At 42.8% G+C, this 18,261-nt stretch overlaps 1 protein-coding gene across 3 annotated transcripts in view; it reads right to left on the bottom strand.

Moving 5' to 3' along the window:
• The window catches only part of obscnb (obscurin, cytoskeletal calmodulin and titin-interacting RhoGEF b), a 656,492-nt gene that overhangs the window by 538,129 nt on the left and 100,102 nt on the right, over positions 1–18,261 (bottom strand). For all 3 annotated transcript variants that reach the window (XM_085987453.1, XM_085987451.1, XM_085987452.1), the window contains exons 15-18: positions 14,287–14,556; positions 10,964–11,230; positions 6,710–6,976; positions 225–337 (exon numbers count right to left, since the gene is read on the bottom strand). In XM_085987453.1, the coding sequence (XP_085843579.1) occupies positions 225–337; positions 6,710–6,976; positions 10,964–11,230; positions 14,287–14,556 (917 nt within the window). The remainder of the gene's footprint in view (positions 1–224; positions 338–6,709; positions 6,977–10,963; positions 11,231–14,286; positions 14,557–18,261) is intronic.

The raw sequence follows: 18,261 nt of genomic DNA, 5'->3' as shown, positions 1-18,261 counted from the left end.
CTAAAATAATTTAAAAGTTTTTGTAGGGAATCACTGAGGAAGAGCAATGCCCTAACACTACATAACTGGCACACCAATCAGCTGTGCCACTGGGTTGCCATTGATGTCCAAGTCTATTTTCCTTCATAACACTTAGGTTTTAGCTATCACTCATTCTCTCTTTTTATCTTTTTCTACTTACCCAACTTTCTCTGATAGAAGGAATGTTTTTTGTGTATTCATACCTTAAACCATTTAACTTCTGCGTTGGCTCTTGAGAGTTCACATTCAAAAACAACTTTATCTTTCTCTGGAACTTTGATATCTTCTAAAGCTTTGGCAAAAGTCATCGGAGGCTCTGGTAAAAAAAAGAATCAGAATAAGAGAATAACTGCAACTGGTGCAAAGCTAACTTTAAAAAGTTGGACCTCTAGGCACTTGAAAAGCTTCACTTTTAACCTTATTAATGTTATCAGAGAGACAACTGCTCCATTGGTTAAATTTTAAACAAGCATTTGGATGTTTTGCAGCCACTGTGTCATTATATGTGCATGCCGTAATTGCAGGGACATCACATGACTGCACCCAGAGGTTTAAGGCCACAGCCATCCCAAGAGTCACACCAACCTCAACCTGCCCCCAGAGTTGTTCCTCCTTCACAGGGAGAACTTAGACACAGCATTAGACCAAGAATTAGGATGTTCCCGATGGCGGGGGAGTCCAGAACCAGAGGTCACGGTCTAAGGATAAAGGGTAAGCCATTTAGGACTGAGATGAGGAGGAATTTCTTCACCCAGAGTGGTGAACCTGTGGAATTCTCTACCACAGAAGGCAGTTGAGGCCAGTTCATTAAATATATTCAAGAAGGAGTTAGATATATTTCTTAAGGCTAAAGGGATCAAGGGATATGGGGAGAAAGCAGGGACAGGGTACTGAATTTGGATGATCAGCCATGATCTCATTAAATGGCGGAACAGGCTCGAGGGGCCGAATGGCCTACTCCTGCTCCTATCTTCTATGTTTTTATGTTTCTATATGCACTCCTTGTAGCAGAATCAAGGGGAGTCATGGCAGCTTACATCACTTCATCACTGTTAATAGCACTAAATAAATATCGATCTGGAGCTGGAAAATAGTAATTCAGCTCAAATAGAGTGAACTTGGCGGCTGCAAAGTGAGAGATTTAATCGGACAAGGTTCATCAGTGGGAGGAGGTGTCCATTACTAGAAGTGGTTTTCAATCGCAGAGTTCCACATCAAGTCCCTCCAGGTGTCACACTTCTTTCTGTGGGCTTGCAGCTCTATAGACCACCCTCCTTGCCCTGCTGCAAGCTCAAACTCTTCAGATTTAGAATTGATCAGCATGCAGCAGAGAGTGATAATCTTGGAGACTTTGGCCTACGCTTCTTGCTAGGTTGGTGTGTTGGCAAAAATTCAGAGAGAGCAGGCAATTCCGCCCACCGCTCAAGTGTAGGATGTGTTTTCCAGGGTTAGGTAATTTGCATGAACAAGGGCAGACTGCTGATGGAGATCCACCAGTGATTGAGCACAGGCAATAGAGGAAGCAAAAATCACAGGAACACAACAGGATGTAAAGTCCTGCTTTTTCTCCTCGGATCATGATCTGTTGAGTTTCTTGAAAGTTTGCCGTTACAATTGCAGGCAGAAGAACAAGAAATACATTTTCACACAGTGCTGAGTAGGAGTTCAGAGTAATCTGAGAGAAGAAATTGGGAAATTTATAAGGAATCAAAGACACATATGGGGTGTTTCTCAACCAAGTTTACAGGATGGGGAGCTGAAGGTGCTCCTTCAGGAAGTCGTGAAAAAGAGGACAGGGAAAGAGGTTTCTTGAGTTTGGTGATGGCAGCACAGTGACTTAGACTGCGAGTGCCACCTTCACAATCCTTTAATCAGCAGTTCAGTGCCACAAACAATTAATGACCCGATGAGGATGGGCAATGTAAGTTTGGGTTTTTGAAGCTTAACATAAACATCTGTGCTGCCATGTGTGTTAATTTCCTACTACTCAGCCAATGGACAGTTGAAAAGTGCTCAATGCTTGCCCAAGTTCCTCACTGCTTTAATCCACTCTAATGCCAATTGTTTCAGGCATGTCTGAATGCTCCAGCTTGAAAGAGTCTGGTCACGTTACCGATTAGAAGCATCCTTTCTTGAATGATCAGCATGTGGGATGAAACGCCATTATGTCTCTCACACTTCTCATGTTACCCTTGCAGGAAAAAAGATGACTCGCAATTTGAGGAAAAGCAGCATATAGGCTCTAACTCTCCTTTCAAGAGGAGGTCACAGAGATTCGCACAATGCCTGGGGCTGAAAGTGTGGGAGAGCAGGTGCCAGTTGAGGATTTGTCAAACTACTCCCGGGCTCTCCATCTGGCGCTGATTATACAGAACGCAAAAGCAAACCACAGCAGGATCAGGCTCTATCTTATTAGGCAAGTTAGCAGATGGCCTCCATGTCACATTATCATTCTTATTTTCCCTTTTTTCCCCATTACACTTGGAATTGCAGCAGCAATTGGGAACACTTCAGGAGTGTGGCTTCACAAACTCAGAAAGATAGAAGGAAATAAAAGAATGCAAGAGGTTCAGTGCAAAAATAGAAAAATAGTCCCAGTCAAAACATATACTTCAACAGCAACTGAAACAATAGCCCATAAACTCCGTACTGTCATACGGCAGAATTTGGCCGTAAGGACAGGAGAGGGACAGAACCTGCCTACACTGGATTTAAACCTTTGAAAGCTACACCAGCGTATATTCCAATAAAGGAGGGTGGACACTTCTGCTTGTGCTCCATCCATCTTGATGTCTGTTTGGGGTTATGTCCACTTGTTCCGCTGGGTGGGCACCTCTATAACGCCACTACTGACACATGGTACCCGCTGCTAACATGTCCCCAGGATTTAGGACAAGGTCACGGTGGGGACAAGGCAGTGGGCGGCTGTTCTGCCCGGCTGCACTTCTAGGTAAATATCTTCAAGAAACACTCCAAAGCAGGTCAAGTCTGTTGTGCAGTCATGTGCCCATTTTATGTGGGCGAGGTGCACACTTGGGAGAGTCACTACCAGAGTTATGAAATTTGCATAAATAAAGAACTTAAATCAGGCTTGTGCAGCCTTATTTTGGCCCTCAAAATTGCACATCGCAAAATGCTAAATTTTGCACCTGTACCCGTCACCAGCAAGACCCCATTGCTGCCAGTGAAGTCTCAAAATTAATTCTTAAATCTCAGTATTTTGTAGTTTAATATGAATATCCTTCATACAGTTTGGAAATCTTCCAGAATCACAAATTTAAAAAGAGATGTGTGTGTGATGGCGGGAGATGCGCAGAGGATAATTTTTCTAGAAATTAATTGGGAAATTTTCAGTGACATCAGTCTTTCCAACCATAGCAGCACAGTCTCCAGTATTAATTATACGCCTATTTGGTAATAGGCTTCAGGTCTACCAGGAGGTGGCACCACAACCATAATTTACCAACATGTCAAGACTTTACCAGCTATCCACCAGTTTGTAATGCTTAGTGTCTGAAGTTGCAGTTTTACTGAAAGCCTCATTTTTACTAGGAACCCCTCCTTGCTTCACAATTTGATGAATTTAAACATGGTTCACTCAATCGTGACAAAGTTATTATTGATTAATTAGCTACATCAAAGGACAATGGCATTACAGTATTTTAAAAAAGGTGCAGGGAGCATAGCTCAATTATTTACTACAGCAATAATAGACTTCAGTGATATATTAACAAGCACCAGGACAGAAGGGAAATGTTATTTGCGTGTTCATGATGATGTTGTTTAATGAGTTATCCCACTGGTTGCACTGTTTTAAAAGTGTATTGCTATAAAGTGTATTGCAGCACGGTGGCATAGTGGTTAGCACTGTTGCCTCACAGCGCCAGGGACCCGGGTTCGAATCCGGCCTCGGGTGACTGTGTGTGGAGTTTGCACATTCTCCCCGTGTTTGCGTGGGTTTCCTTCGGGTGCTCCGGTTTCCTCCCACAGTCCAAAGATGTGCGGGTTAGGTTGATTGGCTATGATAAATTGACCCTTAGTGTTAGGGGGATTAAATACGTGGGGTTACGGGGATAGGGTGGGATATGTGTTGGTGTAGGGGTTACGGGGATCGGGTGGGCTATGTGTCGGTGCAGGCTCGATGGGCCGAAATGGCCTCTATCTGCACTGTGGGGTTTCTGTGATTCTGTGAAAGCAATGAAGTCTTGCTGTGCTGTATATACCAAAGAAGTTTTGGCAAAGATATTTTTTCTTATACATCTAAAATCTCATCTAAATACTCTGGTCTTGAAATAATAATCTATAAATGCTTAACGCGCACGTCTAAAATTCCTTTGGCCGCTGTTTTAACAAATGCTTTAACCCACTGAAAATAAATGGATTTATACATCTGATAAATTAGTGAAGCTTGGAATTTTAAAGTTTAAATTCTAGGCTGGATAATTCTGAAATGTCTAATTTTAAAATACATTAATATAGTAATATCATTTAAATAAGATCATTGTTAGTGGCAGCCAAAATAGGAATAATTATTTTGTTATCTACATCTTAGAATTTATGCTATTTACAATGTGAATTGAATGACTATTGATTTGTCTTTTTTCCCAAAAAGGTAAATGGATGTTTGGAGGTATTGTAAATTTTATTTTTATGTCTTCTTTAGGTCTCCTAAGGATCAGTGCTTGGGCCTCAGCTATTCATAACCTATATCAATGATTTGAATGAGGGGACCAAATGTAATATATCCAAGTTTGCTGATGATACAAAGCTGGGTGGGAATGTAAGTTGTGAGGAGGAAGCAAAGAGGCTTCAAGGGGATATAGACAGGCTAAGTGAGTGGGCAGGAACATGGCAAATGGAATATAATGTGGAGAAATGTGAAGTTATCCACTTTGGTAGGAAAAATAGAAAAGCAGAGTCTTTTTTAAATGGTGAGAGATTGGGAAATGTTGGTTTTCAGAGGGACCTGGGTGTCCTTGTACATGAATCACCGAAAGTTAACATGCAGGTGCAGCAAGCAATTAGGAAAGCAAATGGTATGTTGGTCTTTATTACAAGAGGATTTAAGAGTAAAGACGTCTTACTGCAATTATATAGGGCCCTGGTGAGACCACACCTGGAGTATTGTGTACAGTTTTGGTCTCCTTACCTAAGGGAGGAGATACTTGCCATAGAGGGAGTGCAACGAAAAAGACTTGCATTTATATAGTGCCTTTCACGACCAACGGACGTCTCAAAGCGCTTTACCGCCAATGAACTACTTTTGAAGTGTAGTCACTGTTGTAATGTGGGATACGCGGCAGCCAATTTGCACACAGCAAGCTCCCACAAACAGCAATGTGATAATGACCAGATAATCTGTTTTTGTTATGTTGATTGAGGGATAAATATTGGCCAGGACACCGGGGATAACTCCTCTGCTCTTCGAAATAGTGCCATGGGATCTTTTACGTCCACCTGAGAGAGCAGACGGGGCCTCGGTTTAACGTCTCATCCGAAAGACGGCACCTCCGACAGTGCCGCAGTTCCTCAGCACTGCACTGAAGTGTCAGCCTAGATTTATGTACTCAAGTCCCTGGAGTGGGGCTTGAACCCAAACCTTCTGACTCCGAGGCAAGTGTGCTACCCACTGAGCCACAGCTGACGAAGGTTCACCAGACTGATTCCTGGGATGGGGGACTGCCCTATGAGGACAGATTGAGTAGACTAGGTCTATATTCTCTAGAGTTTAGATGAATGAGAGGTGATCTCAGTGAAACATACAACATTTTTACAGGGATTGACAGAGTAGATGCAGAGAGGATGTTTCCCCTGGCTGGGGAGTCTAGAACCAGGGGTCACAGTCTCAGAATAAGGGGTCGGCCATTTAAGACTGAGATGAGGAGAAATTTCTTCACTCAGAGGGTGGTGAATCTTTGGAATTCTCTACCCCAGAGGGCTGTAGAGGCTCAGTCCTTGAGTACATTCAAGAGAGAGATCGATAGATTTTTGGATATTAAGGGAATCAAGGGATATGGGGATAGTGCAGGAAAGTGGAGTTGAGGTACAAGATCAGCCATGATCTTATTGAATGGCGGAGCAGGCCGATGGGCCGAATGGCCTGCTCCTATTTCTTATGTTCTTCTCACAGCATGCACCGAACAGTAGTTGAGAGTGCAAGAACACAATATCAGCAGATACTAAGGAGCTAATCTAATTAATTAAGCTGGACATTAAAAGGAGAAGGAACGTGTAAGGGAGTTCCTTTTCACTCAAACTGCTGCCTCTTTCTCTGGAACAAAATTAGAAACTTACCTTAAAAAATCCTTTGTTTTTAAAATATCACTTTTATCGTTAGAATGGATACCCTCAAGGATTGTTTCTCTCCTGTTAGGCCACTCCAGTGATGTGAATTAGGGGAAACATCCCATGCGTACTGTAGCAGCTCAACTATAAACAGGGGTGCTACTTCAAAATGGCCCAAGAACCGTTCAGCAGCTGGCTGGAAAACCACACTACAGACTGGGTATATGGGCATCCTAGTAGGGAGGTGAACCTAGGGTCTCCCTGCCAGGAATAAAATTAACATTTTTTTTTTTTTTAATCGAAGACATCCAAATGAGATTATTTTCTTTTATAAAAAGGTGAGTACTCTGATGCCTCACTGTAAACCCCCAAGACTTTTCTTGACCATTAACTAAAGGTTTACCTGTTACAATGAGTCTTCCAGATGTACGTATGTCTTCAGCTTGGAAGCTAATCAGCCCTGAATCCTCAAGCTTTAAAGTGGACAGTGTCAGGGCATGTTTTTTGCCCAGTGTGGTAATCCTGCAGTTGGCTCCTGATTTCAGTCTGATACTATCCTTCAACCAGGTTACTTCCACATCTTCATGGGACAGCTCAACTTCAAAAGTGTAAGTTTCTTTCTCGTGCACTTTCACCTCCTCCAATTCTTTGATCAGTTTAATTTTTCTCACTATTTAAACAAAGAATTGTTATTAATATTCTTAGTAATAAATCGGTGATCTACAAAACATTATAAGCAAAAGGTGACAAAAATTAAGAGTTCATCAGGGAAGAAAGTTTAATTTGTGGATACTGAAATTAGATATTTTGGACCACACATATTCATGGGTATCATTAGTTTGATACCTTAGTTAGACTGTATCTGGTATGCTGGATATCGCTGAGAACTGAGACAAAATGGAATTTGAGACCAGTCTTACAAAATATGTATCAACTGTATGTTCGCCCTGATTACAGTGTAATCTTCAAGGGAAACTTACATGCATAATGGCCCAGAAATTCAGGTCTCCACGGGTGAGTACGCACTACTCACCCATAAGCCCAATGGAAGTGCCGGTTTCCTGCATGCACTGCGCATGCGCGGGAAACCGGCACTTCCGTTCCCCTGAAAGAAGGGGTTCAGAGGTTGAACGCGTGCGCGGGAGAGGCTGTGTATGCGCATCGAACTTACATTTTTTTTTTTATATACAGGTTTTCCCGGGAGGGTAAGTCTGCAGAATTTACACATTTAAAAAGCAGGCGTAAGGCCTGCTTTTCACAAGGTAAGTGGTGAATTAATTAAAATTAAAACATTTTTTCCACAGGTTTATTATTTTTAAGTACTTTAAAGCAAGGTAAGTTTATTTTTAGCCCCGATAGAAAATAAAATTATTTTTTTCAAAAATGTAAATTATTTTAAATAGTTATTTCATGTAATTTATAGTTTATTTTAAAAATGTGATTTAAAAAAAAATTATTTGAAGATTTAGTGATGTTTTGGGGCTGTAGTATTTATAAGTTTTGACAGCTCTTCCTGTCAAACTTATGAGTGGGCATTCCCTGCTCCGATTGGCTCTCCATGGCCCACGTGATCCCAGGGGACACTTCGAACTAACTGCGCCCCTGGGATACACAAGCACTGCGCGCCGGCAGCTGGTGCAGGCCCAGGATCGGAATCCCACGCGGGCCCACAGCTCAACGGCCGGCGCGCTAGGTAAGTGCAGGTCGGGGGCTTGCACCTGCGGGAAGCCCTCGACCCGAATTTCTGGGCCATTATGAATCATTGCAGGTCACATATAAAGTTTAAATCAATTTTAATCTGTATACAATAAAGTTGTAGCTAGCAATAGATCTTCATGTTTTGATTAAAGATTTATCCATTAATCACAAAACCGCACTAAAATAGCTCTTTCCAAAATTCCAGGCCTACAAAATTTAAACAGGACAAACCAAGAAGAAAGAAATATAAATGCTAAGACTTGGCTTTGTGGCCTGATATTCAGGGTTTATAATTGCATAGGGCCCTGGGGCTGGTATAGACCCCCTAATATATAGAACTATATGTTCACTATCAATTCAGGCTAACTATATAATTGAACTTGCAACTCCAAAGCACATCCAAAATATCTTAGTTTTAACATGAGCCCTTAAGAACACTGCGAGTTATATTTCAAACTAGTCAAGATACATCCTGGACTAGAATTTCCTCAGTGGTGGATTTACCACCGAAACTGCACTTCCGCCCATCAGTGTATCTCTGCCAAAAACTAGCCCAATTTTCCTCCGTGCACCTTCATTATATATTCACGGCAGACTTCTGGCTCTATTAGCACCCTCTATAGGCAGTCTGCCTATGGAGAAGCGGAAACTACAGTGATGCTGCTGTACCTGAAAGAGACCAAGCCAGCTATCCATGCCTATTAGAACCTGGCTCGCTGCAATGTCCGAGACTGGTGCTTCTTTAGGGCACCAAGCCCATAAATTTAGAGTTAAGGTGTTACTGTCTATAAGCCATAAAGAAACTCCAATTGTTTTTGACATCAACGGAAAGCAGACGAAAGACCACCGTTTCTTCCCTTGGTGCCTACTCTCTGTCCTCCTACTTCTTCTATAGTGACAGAAGGTCCTGGAGGTGGTTAGCTGATGATTTGCACCAGGTGCTTTCATGGATTAAGAACCAGTTCTAATAGAAGGAGGTAGCCTTGACAATGAGTGCCATCACCAGCAACCCCACACAGTTGTACAGTACTGGATAATATTCACTAACCTCTACGGGGCAGTATGCAAACAGAAGTCAGTCACACCTTGCAACAGTGCACTACAATAAGCATATTTCCCAGCTGCAGCCACCTTGCCTTCACTGTTCTGAACACTATCCATAACCTATCATCTACATCAAGGAGTTATCACAGTACTCTTCCCACCCCTTCCTTCTGCCACAAGTGTTTCTTTACTCAAACAGAGAAGCAGTGGATGACTGGCATTGCCCGCACCTGTTCCCACTCCATTAAGGAATATCTTCTGAATGGGTTGCATTCCAAATGATGGCACGTAGCGTTCCTTCATTCTCTCTGCTCTATTCTTAAAGGAGAAATGACCCACAACCAAAGACGAGGACGGACCACCTAAATCCACTAAGGCTCCTGCTGCAAATTATCAACAGGCCACCTCAGAAATCATCATGTCACATATAGAAGAAGTAGGAGGCTAGGATTGAAAGGACACACAAGAGTAGGCACCAAGGAGATGCACAGTGGTCTTAAACAGTAGGAAGGTTGTCAGATTTGTTTCCATTCGAGATGATTTTTGTCACTAATAGGATCTGTACAGAATGATTTGGGCAAGGTTCCTGTGCAAAACAGTAGAATGATTTGGGGCAAGGTTCCTGTGCAAAACAGTCGCCAAATTGTAATTGTGGAGGAGCGCTACACGTCATTATGCATCTAAGTAGTGTTTGTTGCCAAAAGGGAATCGTGATGCAGGACTGATCCAGCCATTGCCTTGGATCTTAGCTAGCTGAAGGTTTCCTTTATAAATTGTGCCCAGCGCCATCTGGTAGCTGGCACAACTCAGTTATTGATTTGTGAAGGAACCACAGCCTTCTCAAATATTGCCAAAAGTTCATGGTGAAGTAACCCCCGCCTAGATTTATAGAAAGGAAGGCATCAATACCCGGAGGCAGGGACCGGAGGCTACTACAGTACCTATTCAGCCTGCCATGTCTCCATTGGTCCTCCTAATCCTGCTTTTCTTTCTCTTCAGAGCAGAGAACAAAAATGGGAAAGTCTAAGGGAGACCCCCACTGGTTCCCAAAGAATATCCAAAGATGGAACAATGGAATAAAAGGAGAAGCTGGGTGATGTAGAGAAAACTGAAGGAAACAAAAGCCCAGTCTTGCAAGGTAAAACTTTAAAAAAAAACTTTAGAAATACTTAAATATATTTAAGGCTTAAAAAAAAGTGAAGGAAACTTTTAGAAAATTAGGAAACACTTCTACACACAAACTCTCTTCCGCAAATGGCAATTGATGCTAGGTCAACTGTTAATTTTAAATCGGAGATTGGTAGCTTTTTGTTAACCACAGGTATTAAGGGATATGGGCCAAAGTTAGGTTGCAGATCAGCCATGATCTCACTGAATGGCAGAACAGGCTCGAGGGGCTGAATGGCCTACTCCTGTTCCTATGTTAAAAACTTAAAATATACTTTCAAATATATTAACATATACTTTCAAAAATCTTAAATAGATTTAAAATACAATTTAAGTTGTAAACAGACTTAAAATATATTATCTATTTATTTTGCGGTCTTCTGCTCCGAAGTGCCTCTGTCCAGATCTCAATGCCCCTTCTAATGAGGCGCTGTTTCCCACCGGCAGCCACTGGACGAGAGAAGAAGGAAATGGGGCTCTGCAGCCAACCACAGCCCCCTCCATACCATTATTTTTTGTGATGGGACGGAGACATTGCGGCTTGAAAAGTCGACCTCCAGCAGAGTAGTACAATGATCTCTAAGGCATACTTTTGGGGTGAAGGTTCAACGGTAGGCATCCCTGCCCATTTTCCTCCCATAAACACTCCAGGATTGTCCAAGAGTGAGAGGATCCCGAAGGAAAATCCAGTTTACTGACTGTAGAATATGAAACATATATAATAGTTTGTGCAAAGTGTTATACTTACTTTCAACATTTAACTTTGCTTTAGTCTTTTCATGAAGTGTTTCACAGGAGTAATTTCCATGGTCAGCAAAGCTCACTTTTTTAATGGTAAGGATCTGCTTGTTTCCATCAACCTTAATGTCTACATTTCCATCAGGCTGAATGACAACATTATTTTTCATCCATTTAACTTCACCGCAAGGTTTTGAGAGTTCTATTTCCAAAATGACTGTCTCTTTTTCTTCGGCAGTCATGTTCTCCAATTTCTTTTTAAACAAGGCTGGAGCTTCTGTAACAACATTTCAATACAAATTAATATTACTGTAATTAAAAATTAACCGTGTGTTTTTTTTAAATCAACTGGTTCTTATTCAAGATATACTGGTTCAGATGTTTTGGGATGCGCGGGGACAGAGAGTTGATTCCCTGCGCTTGAATGATGAGTCCCAAGGCTCCACAGATATTGGGCCTCGAACCTCATTATAATGGATTTGAGTACAAGAGTAAAGACATCTTACTGCAATTATATAGGGCCCTGGTGAGACCACACCTGGAGTACTGTGTACAGTTTTGGTCTCCTTACTTAAAGGAGGATATACTTGCCATAGAGGGAGTGCAACAAAGTTTCACCAGACTGGTTCCTGGGATGGGGGGATTGTCCTAGGAGGAGAGATTGAGTAGACTAGGTCTATATTCTCTAGAGTTTAGAAGAATGAGAGGTGATCTCATTGAAACATTCAAAATTCTTACAGGGCTTGACAGGGTAGATGCAGGGAGGATGTTTCCCATGGCTGGGGAGTCTAGAACCAGGGGTCACAGTCTTAGAATAAGGGGTCGGCCATTTAGGACTGAGAGGAGGAGAAATTTCTTCACTCAGAGGGTGGTGAATCTTTGGAATTCTCTACCCCAGACGGCTGTGGAGGCTCAGTCGTTGAGTATATTCAAGACTGAGATCGATAGATTTTTGGATATTAAGGGAATCAAGGGATATGGGGGTAGTGCTAGAAAGTGAAGTTGAGGTAGGAGATCAGCCATGATCTTATTGAATGGCGGAGCAGGCTCGAGGGGCCAAATGGCCTACTCCTGCTCCTATTTCTTATGTTCTTATAATGGAGCCGGCACAGCCTCAAAGCATGCCGGCGAAGAGCAGTGGAACGTCTGGCCGCTGCTAACTGCAAGATTTGGGGCCGGAAGATTGGGGATCGAGGCCGAGAGCAGCAGCAATGGGGTGAGGGGCGTGGGGTGGGTGCAGCGGCAATCGGTATCTTTAATGTGCGGTCACTTGCTCCTCCCAGGTCCACATTCAGTTAAGTTACGTACTATCTTAGTTGGCAGGCTTTGTTACCCTGAATGTAGCCAGCAATGGCGCTGCCTTCCTTAGGGCAAACAAATCCAGAGGTGAACTCAAACTGGCATTAGGCCCTTTATTTGTACAGGAAACTTTGGTTTATCCGGAGGTTAAAAGTCCGGAAAGCTCTATCTACCGGCAAAATTCAGGAGCCGTTTCCGATAAGTTTTTTTACTTCTCGTTGCTTTTGTTTCCCCAGTCAGGCTCTGCAAGGTCTGTAGCTAAGCAACAGCTTCAGCTAGAGACGCTTTTAAGCTGCAGCCGACTGTTTTGAAGCTGTTGCTAAGCAACGGGGTTTGTTGATTCACACGGAGCTGAAAATCTCTATGTTTCAACATTAGCGCTGGTTTGTCCGGCAGTTTTGATGGTATGGCACCAGCTCGGTCCCGTCGGTGCCGGATATCACAAAGTTTCCTGTATATGCAAAGTGATTAACACCTGCTCCCGGCTTGGGTAAAGGATGCCTCTTGTTTGTCCTTATCCAATATGGCGGGTGGCGCAGTTCCGATCAAAAATGTGCGCATGTGTCCTGCTCGCGATATTGGGGCCTTAGTAGTTCGATTAGCGCCTGAGTAACTAGTCCACTGATTTTATGCTTAAATATCCCCTTCGGTCTCCACCTTCTTCCTGCCTTGTTAACCATTTGAAAGTTCACCTTGACTTTACTACTGAAGGAAACGCACTGATTTTCTACGATAACTGTGCAAAAACATTTTTGGAACTATTTTTATTTGATTGAAAAACCAAGGTGAAGGGCTAAGACTCACACTGCAAGGCTGAAGGGATAAAGAAAGAAAGGAAGGCAAGAAGGATTTGCAATTATCACTGCAGTCACTGTTGTTACATAAGACAACAGTGACAATTGGTGCATAAGATTCCACAAAAAGCAAATGCGATTCATTTATTTTTGTTGATGTTGGTTGAGGGAGAAATGTTGGCCAGGACACTAGGACAACACCAACTCCTTTACGTTCACCTGAACCATGGGAACAAGTGGACATGGCCTTGGTTTAATGTCTTAGCCATAGACTTTCGACAAAACTAGCCCAAGCAGATCAGCTGCCCGTTATACACCCTCATCAATTTTCCTTTCCATTGAAGTCAAATTACCCCCAAAGATGAAATTCAAGACCCTGAAATTCCATCAGGGACCATTTCTCGGTGTAAATGTCAGGATGCGCCCGCCGCAGCTGCTAATCCCGCCAAAGTTCGCAGCTCTAAGAGGCGAGACCAGGAGAAGCAGGTCTTTGGCACTTGGGGGCACTTTGCAGCATATATGCATATAGCAGGGTAAATGACTGGCTGTGTGTGGGGGGGATTGGTTGCCACCCAAATCCCCCTCAGAAACGAATACATCCTACCCCCCTACACAGTCCCCTTTCAAAAAATGTAAAATAAAATTATGTCCTCCTCTTCAGAAGTCCAAGCTTTGACACCAACTTGGGTCCCTAGGTGGGCCCCACTTCTGCTAGGTGTCAAGCAAGTGCGTCGGGGTGTGACCCCGACACTACGGCATGACCCAACTAAGGGTTGGGGCACAGGAACTTTGGGCTTCCAGAGTCCTTACACGCCCTCCCCCCGCTTCCCCTCCCCAATATCAATGGTCTTGTAGCAACGGGTGGAGGGTACAACCCTACTCGGCCATTGCCGAATCCTTGGCAAAGTTGGAAAGTTGGAACCCAACACCCATTCCGGCAGACTCCCACTGGACTTGCGGTGAGAGTCCACCAGAACAGGCATAGAATTTTGGGTAACAGATTTCTTTACTTCAAATCCAACTTATGTTTCCAGTGTCTGTACAGTAGCAGTCATTACGTTTTCTTTAAAATAGCTATTAAATGACTGAAAACAGATACCTAACCACTTGAGTATGCTTTCAAAAAATGCTTTCAACTAATTTTTGGGGGGATTGATCCTTTGAGAATAAATTGTTGTTTAACTCTACAGTGTGCATCATTCTCAGGGTACTTGCTAATAAATTAAGTTTGATTTCTCACCTTGAACTTGAAGGTTGGCTGTTGTTTTTACATTTTCAACTTGTGCAGAAATTTCACATGCATCCTTTAGTATCAGGTTTGTAATGGTCAAATTGTGGTTGGTTCCTTTGCATGATATGACATATTTCTCACTTGGTTCAACTTTGACTCCATTCTTATACCAAGTAATTGCAGCATCCTCGTGAGAGACACTGCATTTGAAGACGACGTCCTCTCCTTCCACAGCCACTACACTGTGAAGCTCACTTCCAAACTTAATAACCTTTCGAACTGTTCAGAGTGAAACAAAAGTTTGCACATTGAGAATTGGTCAGCCTAGTCAACTACTAATACACACTCACAGCACACATCATCAGCATAAACATTTATTAACAGAGTTTGCTTCAATAATGTGCTGGGAACATTTTAAGTGGCGGTGGATGTAGCTGCTTTATCAATAAATATCAATTTATCAGGATGGTATTACAGGAAGATTGTTGTGAAAGGAGCAAAAGACAGGGTGAGATAAAAACAGCTACACACGACCTGAGCTGAACGAACCACAGGTTCTGATATTATTGCTTATAGTGATTTTTTTTTGGCAGAATGCAGGAAACAAACAAACCAGGCTAAACTACTCAATTTTATGTTAAACGACAGAATAAGTGTCAACTGATTGCATGTATTAAAAACTCATGGACCTAATTGGTACCCACATTATAATTTTATCCCAGTCCACTTTAGGTTGGCATGTTTCAATTAAGATTTAATTCATCCCAACCAAATATGCTGAAACTAAAAAAAATAACCTTCACAGGTACTACTTGTTTAAACCAGTTTGGATTCAGGTTCATTTATCTACAGATAGGAGGGAATATTTCCCTCTGACGCTATGTTGGGGCGGGGACAGGGCAATTGGGTGGGGAACTATCCCACGAGGGATCAACAAGTTCTATCCATGTAACGATCTTCCACTGTCACATCAGTCAGACATAACCAAATAAGGTGGCAATGATGATGAAGTGACGTTATACATCAAATTTTTCATCATTAATGCCATAGCAACACTGGACCTAAGGAATTCCTTTATATAACAGGCATCAACATTGCCAGGGCCAGCACAGCCCTTTTTAAATTATAAAGGTCACTAGAGGGACTGCAATCGATTGGTATCTCACTCCCAGTGTTTTGCTTCCGTTCTTTCAATGCTTTCCCTTGACCTGGAGTACATCCCCCACATTAAGCTGCTGCAGGTGCCAGAGGCCTACAGCAGCAGGGATTTTCCTGCACCAGACAGGTGCCCCATGCTGGCAAAAATCCTCCTGGGAGCTCACAAAAAAAATATTTAAATAGGGCTAACACTGGAAAGTTTGCCAGCATCAACAATGCATCTAGTGAGCAGGCAGCAAACCCCGTTCCGTATAACTGCAACAGAGAAAAATCTAGCCCAGGATCTCTGGGTCACTGATGCTTTAACTTATTTTAGTTATTGCACAAATAAATACTTGTGTTGTCAATTGAGCACCTATACTGACAAAAGCATTATCTAAAGGCGATACTTCTGTTCAAAGTACTCCTCCAATCGCACGCTAAACAAAATATATAACTATAAAAATATTCAGGCAGGAGAGAGCTTTCCTAATATCTGCAGGTTGATGTGAACTTCCAACCCCACTGAAAAGGAATCGTGTTCTTAGGAGGAAACAGGCAGCTTCTTCCCGTCAGTGATATCATCAGAGCAGTTCTGGTGAGGAGACCCAAACCGACATACTTCTGTGACACCAGAAAATGGACATTTTACAAATGGCAAGACATATTTTTCTAGCTGTATTTTTCCAAAAGAACTGGGGAGGAGAACACTCAACAGAAAATACATCCCCATGAATTTCATTCCCCTTCAAATGTTACTATTTGCGCTATTGCTAGCAGCATCTTTCATTTATATAAAGATCTTCATTAAAAAAAAGTGACTTAACTATATTAGCAATAACAATGATACAGTTCTGTGTAGCCAAGAAACACAACTCAGTGCAAAAAGTGAAATGCGGATTTGAACCTATTGTTCATTCCAACTTATCTGTGGGGATTTTGTGGTGTATGTGCCTTTAAGAGCAATTGTGGTGTATGTGCCTTTAAGAGCCCCAGGTGTGCGTAATGCCGGTAATTGCCACTTGGGCTATATAAGCCTGTGTATTGTGTATATCCTTTAGAACCCCCCCCACCAGACTTGCTTAGTAAATACCTATGAACCACCTCCTGTCTTCAGTGTCTTTATCTACACACGGACACTACAGTGGCGACGAAGTGGAAACGGACTTACCTGCAATTCGGCAGCACCTCAAGGACATCGATTCCTCCAGCGTCCAGAAGACTCAAGGAAGTAATAGAAACTGTGGTTTCACCAGCTGGCCAAGCTGGTGGCAGGTACTGCGCTAATCCTTCCTGGGCGTCAGGCTGGGGCTCCAGCGGCGGGCTCTACAGCTGAGACAGGCAGCGAAATCGGAGGCAAGCAATAACGGACTGGGAGGGTGCACTCGGGAGACGGCCAGCGCAGCAAGCAGGTCAGCGTTTAGACCTCCGTCGGGAACGAGTCTCCAACAGTGAATAAACGGAAACCACAGTAAAACAGCGTTGTTATCGGTAGCAGCGGCGGGAAAGCGCAGGAAGCGCCATATCGTTGCTACAGAGAGAAAAAAAAAGTGCGGGAAGCGCCATATTTTTTTTGAAATGCCGAAGTCTGGCAATATTGATGCTTTTGATAACGAAACAGAGCCTAACTTTGGCAATATTGATGTTTTTGATAACAAGATAGAGGATTGGACCACATATGTAGAAAGAGTGGAGGTGTTTTGCACCGCAAATGGAATAGAAGATGAAAAAAAAGCTTCAGTGCTTCTGGATCTAATGGGCGCAGAAACATACAAGCTGTTATGCAACTTAATCACTCCAGCCGAACCGATGGACAAGAATTTTGAGGAGATTGTTGATACCCTACACTGCCAATTCGAGGCAGGACTGGCAGATTCTCTGCAAGACAAATTCATCTGCGATCCCCTAAGTGTAAAAACACAAAAAAAGGTATCTTCTGGAAAAGATTTAACACTGGACAAGGCTTTCAGTGCAATAGGAGCGGCAAAGATACAGCAAAGGCCACAGGACTTCGGCACCCATGAAATGACACGGGGTTTCGAGAGATGTTATCGCTGCGGCAGATCCAACCATGACCAGAGGGATTGCTGGTTCAAAGAAAAAGCATGCAGGCGATGCGGAAAGATGGGACACATTCCACGTGTATGCCGATCTGAAAATAAAAAATCCACTAACGGGAAAAGAATCAATAAGGAAAAGCACAGAAAGGTACAAATGATGACGGACAGTAGCTCCAAAGACCAGAAGAGCGATAGCGACTCCGGGAACAAGAGACTAAGCTCTCTCAAATTACATAATGTAATTGCCAATGAAGATTACCAGACCATTTGGGTTACCCTCATAATAGCAGGGTCCCCAGTTAAAATGGAGCTAGATACAGGATCAGCTCTAACCGTAATAAATCGACGAGATTACGAGAGGCTATTTTCGCATATACCTCTAAAAGACACATCTATTATCTTAAAAACATATACGGGGCAGAAAGTATACCCCAAAGGAAAAATAAAGGTGCCTGTGGTATAAAACGGCAAAGAAATACAAAAGTTGTATTTATACATTCTACAAGATGGTGGTCCACCGTTGTTGGGACGTGAATGGATAAGGAAGATACGTTTAGACTGGCACTCCATTCAGGCACTGACGGTGACCAGTAAGGAAAAAAACAATGATGACATCATACCTGAACGATTAAAAGACATCTTGGCCAACGCCAAAGAAGTGTTTCAAGAGAAACTAGGAACCTTGAAAGGCATCACCGCCTCAATAAAAGTGGAAGATGCAGCAATTCCAAAAAATTTTAAGGCAAGACCGGTGCCATACGCAATACGTCCGGCAGCCGAGGCAGAG

Source organism: Somniosus microcephalus, chromosome 5, assembly GCF_052327205.1.
Source record: "Somniosus microcephalus isolate GS21.2 chromosome 5, FLI_Smic_1.0, whole genome shotgun sequence".
NCBI classification, from domain to species: Eukaryota; Metazoa; Chordata; class Chondrichthyes; order Squaliformes; family Somniosidae; genus Somniosus; species Somniosus microcephalus.
Note: the sequence above shows the minus strand (reverse complement) of the source record. Positions and strands in the feature narration are given on the sequence as shown.